This window comes from Crinia signifera, chromosome 1, assembly GCF_055691185.1.
Source record: "Crinia signifera chromosome 1, ASM5569118v1, whole genome shotgun sequence".
NCBI classification, from domain to species: Eukaryota; Metazoa; Chordata; class Amphibia; order Anura; family Myobatrachidae; genus Crinia; species Crinia signifera.
In genome coordinates this window covers 371871541-371884231 of record NC_139217.1, presented here as the reverse complement: position 1 = coordinate 371884231, position 12691 = coordinate 371871541, and the positions used below count along the sequence as shown (strand labels likewise).

General features: G+C 41.3%; 1 protein-coding gene across 11 annotated transcripts in view; it reads left to right on the top strand.

The window, feature by feature from the left end:
* Positions 1 to 12691, top strand: part of PITPNM2 (phosphatidylinositol transfer protein membrane associated 2) — a 244342-nt gene that overhangs the window by 144470 nt on the left and 87181 nt on the right. For all 11 annotated transcript variants that reach the window (XM_083151213.1, XM_083151232.1, XM_083151249.1 and 8 more), the window contains 3 exons: positions 2042 to 2256; positions 3068 to 3189; positions 8659 to 8892. In XM_083151213.1, coding sequence (XP_083007339.1) covers positions 2042 to 2256; positions 3068 to 3189; positions 8659 to 8892 — 571 coding nt within the window. The remainder of the gene's footprint in view (positions 1 to 2041; positions 2257 to 3067; positions 3190 to 8658; positions 8893 to 12691) is intronic.

Below are 12691 nucleotides of genomic sequence, written 5' to 3'. Positions count from 1 at the left end.
GTAAAATTGTGGAACCTTTTAACCAGGTCGACCTTTCAAGTGTTGACCTTTTGAATGTTGACCTGCCGACTTTTCGACCCTGTCGACCTATTCATGTGGCATTTTTTGCTGTCGACCTACTTGACTGTCTGTCTAGACACTGTAGATCTATCAACCGGATTCACTTGTAATATCCTTGTCTATGTCACATGTTCGGTGCATTCTGGGGTTTGTTTCCTTCCACTGTTGTATACTGTAGAAGCAGAAGACCAGTGGCTAATCTGTTGTAGCATGATGTACTGTAGGGCAGGTCTTATTGCCTGAGCAAACATGGTTCAGGTTTATGAGTACATATAAAATGCGAACTGATCTTTATTTATGTTTACCATACTGTAACGGCTATACAATGCATGATCACATCATTCCTGAAAGTCACTCTTCTGGAGAGCTGGGTGTGTAGTTTACTGCGGTACTCTGTTGTGTGTACACTGTACAGCAGCCAGAATGCCCCGTGGCACAGTTATTGTGAAGGGTTTGAGCTTTGGTTAAGCTATGTGCATGATTGAGAATGCATTTATATGGCTTGAAACATGAATTCGATTTAATCTGATAGCTTAAGTTACCAGTGTCTCTGTCCTGCCCTCCAGTTATAGCAAGCCCTCTGACACCCACACCCACAGATTTGTCCTCTGGCCTCCATCTTGCGCAATTATTTTCTGTTCATCAGTCCATAATAGGAAGTTTCGTTTTGTTGAGTTCTTATTTATTTGGCTTCCCCTATCACTGTTATGCTTGATCTCCTGCGCTGACTAGAACAGCTATTATTATTCAGTACCTGCTTTTTAACCACTTCTATGGATAACATCAGAATGATTCAGCATTGCATCTGTATGGCTGGCGGTGTCATCAACAATCAACAATTGCATCTGTATGACTGGCGGTGTCTCTTCTTGCTGCACATTTATCTGTATGTTTTCCAGTTCAATAGCTGTTTATGACAAGTTTGTCCTGACTAAAACCACACAATGAAATCCCCTCCTCAGCCTGGGTGCAGTATTGTATGTCAACACAATATCTTGCTGGTTTGGTGTCTTCACATTTCTTAACAACAGTTCCAGTTGGATCTCATTTTGTATATGACATTTAAAGTAATACTTAGAAAATAGACTTCAGCGCCCTAAATGTAAAAGGAGCTCGATTTTTTTGGGGAGCTACAGTAATTGGCTGACTTAGATAAGATCTGGTTTATTCTGGTGTGGGTAAGTGATATAGACTAATGTGGGGTACACACCAGGACGATTTGGCCCAAAATGAGCCAATTTAGATACAATCTTGACCGATTGTATGTAAATCGGCCATGTTTTGGGCCATTTCGCTGCCGTTTTGATGCTATCCCGATCCGATGCGCGGCCCCGCGGGTCGTTAGGTCTTTTCTGAGATCCTACCTGCTGCAGGAAGGATCTCCGAAACGACCATTGTAGTGGGTGCGGGTCGCAAACGGATTGCGATCACATCAGGTGCCTCTTCTGTGCGGGTCGGAGGCACTGTCAGCTCGTGAACGGGTCGTACATTCCTGTGACGACCCGCTCACGAGCAGCATCGTGCTGGTGTGCACCCAGCATAAAGCTGGGTACAAACTGGGCAATATACAGTCAACGATATGGATATTATTGATGTATATATCATTTAGAGTGTACAGTCAATATCGTTAATGATGCCGGGGGTCATTAACGACTACATGTACAGAGCAGGGGGTAGTGATGTCACTGAATGATTTCGGTCAATATCATTCTCCCACTGCACTGTGAACTATATCGTCGCCCACGGGAATTGCCCAGTATGAACCTAGCATAAGAGCCAACCAGTCAGGTGGTGCAGGAGGTTTGTGATCAGTCACCATCCAGGGTGATATATAAAAATAGTTTAGCTTGTTTTGGGAGAATTCGTTTTTGTCTCATTGTACTACACCTAACACAATGCCTATGCAGCCTTGTGATATCACCTCCTAACTTGTTACTTTGAATAAAACAATTTACTTACTTGCATTTTTTTGTCTTTACAGAAAAAGAGCAGAGAGGAGACATGCGGGGAGGGCAGCGGAGTAGAGATCTTAGAGAACAGACCATACACCGACGGTCCTGGGGGCTCTGGTCAGTACACACACAAGGTCTATCACATTGGCATGCACATCCCCAGCTGGTTCCGATCCATCCTACCCAAAGCTGCACTGCGGGTGGAAGAAGAGTCTTGGAATGCATATCCCTATACAAGGACCAGGTACCAGTACTCATAAATAACATTGTGGCATTTCCAGTTACCGCCAATTGACTGTTGAGTGAAATCTGTTTCTGGATCTGGATCATTTACTTGTTCAAGCTTTTCATTTCTGTGTTGTCCACAACAACTGCATTTGTTTTCATGAATTTGTGGTTCACGGATGTCCATCTGTGCCGTCCGTTTTTTGGGTAGTTTCTTCCACTGTCCCATTCAACTGTATTACATTATTTTGTAAAATAAAAAATATATATATATATATATATATCCCAATAGCAGTCAGCACACTTCATTTACATCATCTGGGGAAATGCTGAAGCCATGTAAATGTGGTATGGTGAATAGTTAAAGGCCAGCATAACACAATGAAATAGCAGAGAGGTGGCAAAAAAGCAAAAAGCTGTGTTTAATCATAAAGGTGGACACACCAGCATATCAAAAATAGTCCATATACATATTACCAAGTCCAAACAGCAGCATGGCAAATGTGGCATGGTGGTCCACCTAGAGGTTCACTGATGCTTAATTTTTTGGCACGAGATGTATTCAGCCTTTGAGAATGATAAAGTGAAGGGAGAGATAAAGTACCATCCAATGGTACAAACTGTGTTTCCAAAACTAGAGTTAGGAGCTGTCTGGATGGTAGTTTATCTCTCTAAACGTTATCACTCTCCAAGGCTTATATAGCTTTCACATTTTAATTACCAATTAATATTTATCAAATATATATATATATTTATTTAATGAATTGATTGACTTAATACCAATTTAAATTTTTGCCAATTAATATAATTACCAATTAATATCCCCCCAGGTACACGTGCCCTTTTGTGGAAAAGTTTTCTATAGATATAGAAACGTTCTATAAGTCAGACTGTGGTGAGCTAGCCAATGTCTTCAACCTTTCCCCTGCTGAAAAAAGACAGACAACATTGGGTAAGTGGCTTTATTGATTAATTATAATGAGATATGGTAATTAGTCTCTATTATTAGAAATTTGTCTTCCTCAGTTACCCGCCATGACCTTGGCCATCTCCTACTCGGCCCTGCCCTCACCCTATTGAACCAGTGGACTTGTTAGGATTGTCCATGATATCAAGACATTAATTTCCTACTGCTGCACACTGATCATCTGATTGGTTGTTCTATCACAGTACAATTTGAGACCAGTATTGAAGTAATATTTCTACCTAAGATGAAGACCATGTTTATCACATAAGAACCAACAAGTTTGCTACCATGAAGTATTGTAGAATACCAAACCCAGTAAATGGATTACATGTTTATGCCATATGCACCTCTGAGATTTTATAGCTCTGATTGAGTGTTCTCATAGGGAACCTTATAGTACATAGAGCCTGATATAAGTGTAGTCGCTAATGGAATCAAGACGGCTATTTTATTACACAGCTGCTGTGCAAAAATATATTAATACTACAGCAGCCTGTATTGAAAAGATCACTGGCGTCTCATAAATCCAAGCAACTATGTAGAAATATGCATCTGTGTTTGCAGACACCTTAAACACCTCTGCTGCTGCTTTGTTTTCTGCATACGCAATCACAGATGCTCCAAGACAAATGCAATTGCGCAGTCGTCCAATACGCTCAACAGTGTAAATATAGAAATAGTGACCACATCTGAATCATGTCAGGTATGCAGGATACTGTATTACTATAACTACTGTACATGCATTAGTAGTGAATGCTTCATTAAAAGTAAGGACAAAATAAACAATTTTGTCCACACTTTAGCATAGACTTCTTAGGACCAATGTGTCGAGCATGAAGATATTCTGCTGTAGAAGTTTTACTTTTCAGAAGATTTGTGTTATAGTAGTGGTGTCTCAGGGGAAAAATGTGTTATATGACCTCACCATACCAGTCTTGTCATTGTGGGAAGTATGGATATATTTTTTTTACCATCTAGATTGAGGGGGGTATGCAATGTGTGTCGACCTCTCGCAGCCATCTCCCGACGGGGGAGATGGCTGCGGGGCCCTATTCAATGCTGTCTTCCCCGACAGCATTGAACAGGGGTTCTCCGCAGAACGAGCCTGACATCACAAGCTGTCGGGCTCATTCTGCCGAGAAAAGCCGGAAATAGGCGAGCTCCCTGCCGGAGCTCGTCTATTTCCGTCCTCAACTCGCGGCCACGCCCCCTTCTCGCCGCTCGGCGGCCGGGACATTGAATCCCGACTGCCGAGCTCACGTCGAGCAAAGCGAGAACGGGACAGGGGCACGGTTATGGTATATGGTAAACCATAAATTATGATATTTTTTCTGTATTGTGTCTAATCAACAATGATACACAATGTACTATGATAAGTAAAGAGGGGGCAGTGATGCTGTACTCAGTATTTTATCTCCCCGTCTGATTGGCTGCCTGCTCTGCACCCCCGGCCACTAGGCCGTCTGCTCAGGACTCCCAGCTGCCTGATCTCTAAACCCCCAGCCACTCATTCATCTGCTTTGCCACAGTGGCCTCGCTAGCAGGGTCGGACGCCCCTGCCAACTATCCCCACTGCACTGCCCACCGAGGCCGACTGCCCTTGTGGCGCTTCTGTGTGAAGTAGTGCAGGCTGATAGCCATTTCAAATGCAGTGCCGGCAGCCAACCAATCAGAGCTTGTGTACCTGCAGCCGTGGTCTGATTGGCTGCGAGTTTGGCTCACCAGCTGGTGCCATATCTGAAACGGCCACTGTACAGTTAGTGCCATATCTGAAACGGCCACTGGAGAGGTAGGAGTAGCCTGTGCTCCATTCTCTTCCCTTCACAGTTGCCAGCAGCGGTGTAGCCTGGTCTGGCCAGTGAGGTGAGGGAGCACTACAGGGGCCATTATATGTAAGCAGGGCGTGGGGAGGCCCCAGAAATATCATTGTTCAGGGCCCTAAGATTTCTGTTGTCGGCCCTGCATGTAATTAAAAAAATGAACTCAGATTAGCTAATGTAAGCAGAAGAAAGGTAACAACCCTAGTAGTTTAAAAATAATAACAGTAAGCAAAAAAACTACAATAAAGGGTGAGAAGTTAGTACTCAAATCCCCGAAAGTCATTCAAAATATCATTATTGTCCCAGACATATTCATGTAGGGTTATAAATGTGCCATGTGTAAAAAAAAAACAACATATTTATAAACATAATTGTGAACTTGGCGAAAGAGAAATGATTTAGGAGGTATTCTATATTTACATTGGAATATTATCTTGCCACAGTTTTTACCTGATTTGACCACCAAATGGGTCAAAGAGGTGATAGGGAGGTTGTAAAAGTGGAGCTTCTAGAGCCGGCATGTCCAAACTACTGTATTTCCCTCCAGCTGTTCTGAAACTACACATCCCAGCATGCTTTTCCATAGTTTTAGCATTCCCTAATAGCAAAATCAGGTAAACAGGAGAATTTAGCATTTTGGGTGTATTTTGTTTTAGGAACTAAAGTGACATTAATGAAATGCATGAGTGAACAGGTATATATTGGTTTGTTTTGTAAGGATTCTAGAGAGGATGCCTCTTTGAACTGTGCAAGGAAGCGAGTCCCACAGAGTTGCGGCCAAAAAGCTAAAAACCCCAAATAGATGAAAGAATATTCTTGCGACTGATAGAAGCAAACAATTTTAACCTTCGCAATTGGATAAATTAATTAGATAAAAGGTACATCTTGCCTGAAGCTATAGAGGACAGCTTGATCAGATCTATATTGTTCTGAAATGATGGTGGCATCATGAAGTCGCAGTGCACTCCAATTTGAGTGGATATTGCATTTTCCAGATTTGGATACATAGCTTTCATATTGAGTGCTAAGTAACAGCAAGTTCCTGCTGGAAATAAAATAATGTTGTTCCTGGTCGCAGCAGTACTGTCTTGGATATAGCCTTAGAAGGAGGGGATCCCTCCTAAAGAGAAATAGATCTCTACAATTTTATATGCACTACCTCAAAAAGGCAAATTCCATTTTTTTTTTTTTAAGTCTGAGCTGCCATTTTAAGGTGTTTGTCTGCAAGGACTGAGGTTAAGAACCATGGTTTTGTGTTTGTGGGCTGCAAAGATTGTATTGATGTTGTAAGAAGCATTTCACACTTGCCAACACAGTGTCTACTTTCCAAGGTCACCATAATGCTTGTCAGAATTCTTAAGTCATATGTATAACTTATTTTGGTGTTTATCTCCTTCCATATGTGACTCCTATAGGTATATACACATTTTTCACACATACTTTCCATGAAGGTCAGTTATCCCTTTACACTTTTGCCAGTTTACATGACAGCACTCGAGCTCCTTTGCAAGATGAACCAAGCATAAACCCTCTTATATGTGTTTATACACGGCAGAGAAATCATCACAGGCTCTGATTTTTGAGTGTAACAGAGAGAGTCAGCTGTTGCTCGAGAATGGTAGGGGCAGATTAAGACCATAGCGAGCGTTACTGACATGTACAGGCGGCAAGCCAAAGCTAGTTTGAAGCTTAAATAACCCAATGGTCAAACCTACAGTTTATAAAGCACAGCGCTCTGGCAAAATCAGTTGCAAAGATAACTCAGTCAGATGGCTTTAGATTACATTGTTCTGGGCCTTCAGCAGTTGTCATCTTTTGCTAGTACAAAATTCATGAGAAAGTGGTGCACTTAGGGCCCCTGGCTACTACACCACACATCCTTTACATAATCTGACACTCTAAATTACTATCCGTACATATTTATTAGTCTGGAAAATCTGCAGAAATTCATTTATAATGAACTTCCAAAGACAATAATTTTTTTTAAATTATCAATAATGCAATAGCTTAGATTTTTTTAATAAATCTCTTTAATTGATATGTTCGTCATTATTCTGCCATTTTGTTTGGGAGCAGTTTGAATTGATTATCGATTACTGCTGCTCTCCAGCATTTCTTTTTACAGCCTGCCCCACTGTACCATTCACAGCTGCTCCCAGCCCCAGAGAACCAACTAATGACCATTTAGCGACCACAGGTTATGGACCTTTTTTTTTATTGGCTAGATGTCTTTATGCCTGAAAATGCCATTCGGATACACACTGATTAGCACCCAGGCAGGCAGTTATAAGAAGAAAAAAACCCAACATTATTCCCTTCCCTAAAGCTGGTTGCCATGGCAGGAGATAGATGCACGCTGACATAAAAAAGGAATGTGACGCAGTCGGCTGAACCCTGTAGCACAGTTTGATAGGAGCATTCTGAATTATTCTCTCTCTAGGTGACAGTAGAAAAGCAAAGCTTGCTAATTTTAGCCTATGCTGCATTTCTAGTGGGTGGGCAGGTGAAGTACAATCTGAAGATAAAAGAAGAAGAAAAAAATGAGAAGGAAAATGATCCTCAGGAAAGAGAAGCTTGAATGATTTCCATAGCATGTTAAAAATAAAACCGCCTGTCTCCGTTTGAAGTTTGCAGTGTGAGGAGACGCGTTAACAGCACCAGGCCTGTTCTGTATTCTTGAAGGTTTCATGCAGATTCCTCGTCCATAGTAAATGTCACTATGTTATAATCTGTTTAAATATCATTTGCTTAAACTAAATAAAACACCATGAACCTCATGTAATATTTACATTAGTTGCTACAACAAAATAAATAAAAATATGTTCAAATGTATGTAAGTTCATAGACCACGGGATTGAAGAAATGTTAAACTACTGTACACATTTCCCTTTGAATTTTTGCCTGTGCACTTTTGTGTGTGGCCAAATTTCACAAGATCCAACCATTTAGCTGAGTGGTTGTTTAAAGATGACAGCGTGCACAGATGTCTGCATGCCCTTTACAGAGCTAAGCTATTACCATTGCATTACCATTGTGTTGTTGTCTGCTATTTTGCAGCTACACATGTGATCAGATCAGGCTTATTGCACAGCATTCATAATCATCAAATGATTAATCAATGGAGATTTGTGATCTCCTGATTGTGCAAATAATAGTTTGCCCACTTTTGGGTAAATGCAAGGATGTTGACTTTATAAGGGAAGAACAGTAGTCCCAATTCTGCGATCCCCGTCGTTAGGGATTTCCTGGAAACCGCTGCAGGTGTATGGACCCAATTTACTTTTCTATTCAAGAGTGTTAAGACTTAGGTCACCTTTGTCTCAATCAGGTTCCTAGAATGTTAACTGTTTGAGTCCACCTGTATTGACACACATCAGCATGCATCAAAGGCTCTTTCACACATTTATAAATGTTTGTGTTTTGTTTGGTAACTATACACAGAGCTGTTTTCCAGTTCAAACTTCAGATAAAAAAGCACTTTGCAATTTATGTTGGTTTATGTCTAATATATAGTTACTAGTGTGAGTATGCTTCCCATCCTAAAGATAACACTGGCTTTCCATATTAGGAAGACTTCAACTATTTTTTTTAAATGCATCTTTTTCACCCTTATGGTTTTTCTCTACTGTTACAGATCCAATTGACATTGTAAAAGACCCGATACCCCCACATGAGTATAAGCCAGAAGAAGACCCCAAAATTTACAACTCTGTGAAGACTAAGAGAGGCCCCTTGTCTGACGACTGGATAGAGGAGCAAAGGAATAACCCTGGGAGATGCCCGATCATGTGCGCCTACAAGCTGTGCAAAGTAGAGTTCCGTTACTGGGGCATGCAGTCTAAGATTGAACGGTTCATACATGATGTTGGTGAGTAAATAATAAGTGTCACTCTCAGGAGTGTTTACTCTGAATTATGTTCCTTTGAAGGTGCCCATACACGGTCCGTTAAACGGATCCGTTTGGGTCTTAATTAGCATGCATCGTATCGGATCGCATGCCTAGTGCATGCCTAGTGCATGCAATGCGATCCGATACGATGTGTACCTAGTACAAAAAGTATGTGCAGCACATACTTTTTGTACCGTACTATGGGGGTTATTCTAGTTCATTCTTTCTGACAAAATCCTTCTTAGATGGACAAAACCATGTGCACTGCGGGTGGGGCAGATATAACTTGTGCAGAGAGAATTAGATTTGGGTGGGGTTTTTCTTCAAAGTGAGATCTATATTGCAGTGTAAAATAAAGCAGTCAGTATTTTCCCTGCACAGAAACAAAATAACTCACCCAAATCTAATTCTATCTGCACATGTTACATCTGCCCCCCTGCAGTGCACATGGTTTTGTCCATCTAAGAAGGATTTTGTCAGAAAGAATGAACTAGAATAAACCCCTATGTGATGCGCGGGAGCGCGCATCGCATAGTACAAAACGGACGGTCCGGGAACGGACCAGCCTTTATGTAATATCACTGTGTTTGGAAGTAACTTGTAAACCTACAGGTCTAGACTAATAAAAAAAAATAATACTTTTATTACATGAAATATATATATATATATATATATATAGATATAACAAAAGAATGACCCTGAGTGCGCCCCCAGAACGTGAAGCAGCTATTCTATAGGTCCCCCCTGTTAGTGGGAGACAAAATAAGGGTATACATAGAGGGTATAGAGAGCACTGGTATAGGCCACCACCTCGGTTGATCTGGATACCAACTGTCCATCGCACCCAAAGTTGGCCATTGATTTTAATTGAATTGTTGTATCCCCTGGAGATATACTCTTTGTATATTCCCCTACACAATTGAGATATCGTGGGATTAGTTGAAATAACCAATCTCGGTACAGCATGTCTCCGATTCAATACCTAGTGTCTGAACCCCTGATGAAGTCTTTTTAAAGATGAAACGCGTTGGGTAATTTGAATGTTCATCTGGAGTTGAAGGATCAGATGTGGATCATGAATTTTTAATAACATTTTTAATATACAAGTTCTATGTTATTTGATTGTACTTACTGTTGAGATATATATATATATATATATATGTACAAATATCTGAAATAATATATGAAATATGAATTTTGATAATGATTGAAAAACAGATAAACTTAAAAAATGTCAATGATTAATAAAATTTTCTATAAAAGGATGTAAGGAAGGTAAAACTAATGGGATTGGGTGAAGACGGAAATGAAAGAAGAAATGGGAAGTATGGATAAGTAATTGTGTCCAATTTTGGATAGTTTGTTACTTCATGATGGGATCAATATTTCTTTGGGGACAATCCATGCAAGATGCTTAGAAAACATTTCCTGTAATAGATTATGGGCCTGATTCGGAGTTGATTCTTTCGCTTCTTAGCGAGCTGCTAAACGCCGACCATCGGATGATTTCTCTCCCCCTCAAAAAAAAAAGTCAGTGATTACTGACTTTTATTTCTGCTGCTATCCGCCGAAGAAGGGGCGGGCGCTGATGTCATGTGATGTCAGCCATCCACCCTGGGTATGGATTGGCTTACCTGCCTTTCCAGGGGAACTCCGTGTTTTCATGGGGACTCCCATAAAACGCTGGGCGTTCCACTGCTCCGTCTCAGTGTCCGCCACAGCACTGCCCCCTCTGGAGCAAACAGCTCGGCAAGTGTGAAATACGATGATGTCGTTCGCTCCCGGTCTCTGCACATGCGCAAATACCCCCCCCACACACACACACACACTATTGGAACGGGCCCAAACAAATTTGGGCCCGTCTGATCGTTACTGAATCACCCCTAAATTCAAAACCCACTAATGCATGTTAGTGTGACTTCATTCATTGTAGTTCTTGGGAATTTATTTCCTATTGCGCCTAGTCTATGCTGTGGACTCAAATTAGGTCTTTCCCTCCTTCTGCCCACTTCCCTCTTTCCTCCCTCTCTCCCTTTTCCTTGCTCTCTACCTTTTTTCCCCTCCACTATTTTCACATTTCTCTCCATTATATTTGACACTTTGAAGCACATTTTTGACCTGCTTAGCATTTGTTCCTTGATATTGACCAATTTTCTGTACCTTTATACCTCTTACAATTTAGCTATGTGCTTGAAATTGTTTGTAGCTGTCTGCATTTTTCTGTATCCTATACTTGTAGATTATTGCTGCATTACTTGCTTTTCAATGTCAATTTGTGCCTTCCTTTTTGTGTATTATAACATTTGAAATAAAAACGTATAAAACAAATAATCCACAATTCTATTCTAGTTCTTCTACTCCCCACGTCTTCACATGTAATTGTAAATGATTCATTATAGAATCAAGATTCTTTGTAACTGTTTGTTGAGATGAATGAAAGTTTGAACTGTAAGAGTAAAGTTGCCCATACACTATTCGATTTTAACATGCTGTGCGTTTAGAATTTCAAGGTGCCGTGCGATTTTGGTACTTGTAGGGGATGCGATGCGATGTACAGTACTGTACTGTTGCAATGCGATGCAATTTATTTTTTATTTATTTAAGTTTATAGTTACCTAATGGACATCGCATTGCATGTACTACAAAAGGGATGCGATGCGATATAGCACAAAAAGTACTGCCTGCTATACAATATTGTACCCGCGGGGACGCGAATCGCATCGCATCCCCGCAGGTACACTGGGCGATTCTAACCAATGCAATGCGTTTTGAACTTTGAAAGTTCAAAACGCATGTTAAAATCACAACATGTATGGGGCACCTTAACACATACTTGAGGCAAAGGAGTCTAAAACAAAAAAAAACAACTTCTTATTCGAATCATAAGAACATAACACTTTGCCAAAATTGTATTATAATGCACTTACATGTTGAGTATAGAGTTTAACTTCTCCTGTCCCATGTATAATATTCACTGTACACACATCTACACATGAGGTTGATTCAATTATTTAATCGGGTCCGATCTACCGTGGGAGATCTGGGGGTGATATTCAATTACTATTTTTAATGTGCTTGTTGCCCCTCTAAACAGACAGACTAAAATAATGGGCAGGGTGTGGGAAGTACCTTTTGTGCACCCAAACGTGTTACTGTTACACATTTCAGCTCACCACCCCCAGGGGCTGTGGGCTCAATTGCTCCTGCACAGAGCAGCAACTGGATTTACTTTTTGGGCTCCATCTATAAGCAGCCATGGGGTATACAATTGAATTGCCCCCACTAATAACTAAAAGGAATGGGTCTAATTTAAACAAAAGTTCCATAACTTGGAACTCTGGACTACTATGTTTCTAAAACTGGGTATTCTGTACTTACCATTTATTTTACATAAGGTATATGTTATTGGCAAGCAATGCACAGAAGAAGGGGAGATGGGTAAGAGGAAGCATAAGAATAATGTAGATAGCAGATAGAGTTAGCAGATAGAGGAATTGGGACCAGAGGCGTAGCGACGGCGGAGCCGGTGGAGCACACGCTCCAGGCGCAGGAAGATAGCATGGCGCCGGAGCTGTGCTGGCACCGGTACCGCCAGCTCGTTCCCCCGCTCCCCTGCCCGCTGTGTCCGGGTCCGGGAGACGGAGAGAGACGTCCACTGCTGATATGTAATATTCACTTCTCACACTGGACCGCTACCCAATGGGCGCTTGCGGTCCAGCAGCCAATCAACTGGTGGCTGCTGGACCGCGAGCGCCTATTAGCTAGCGGTCCAGCGCAG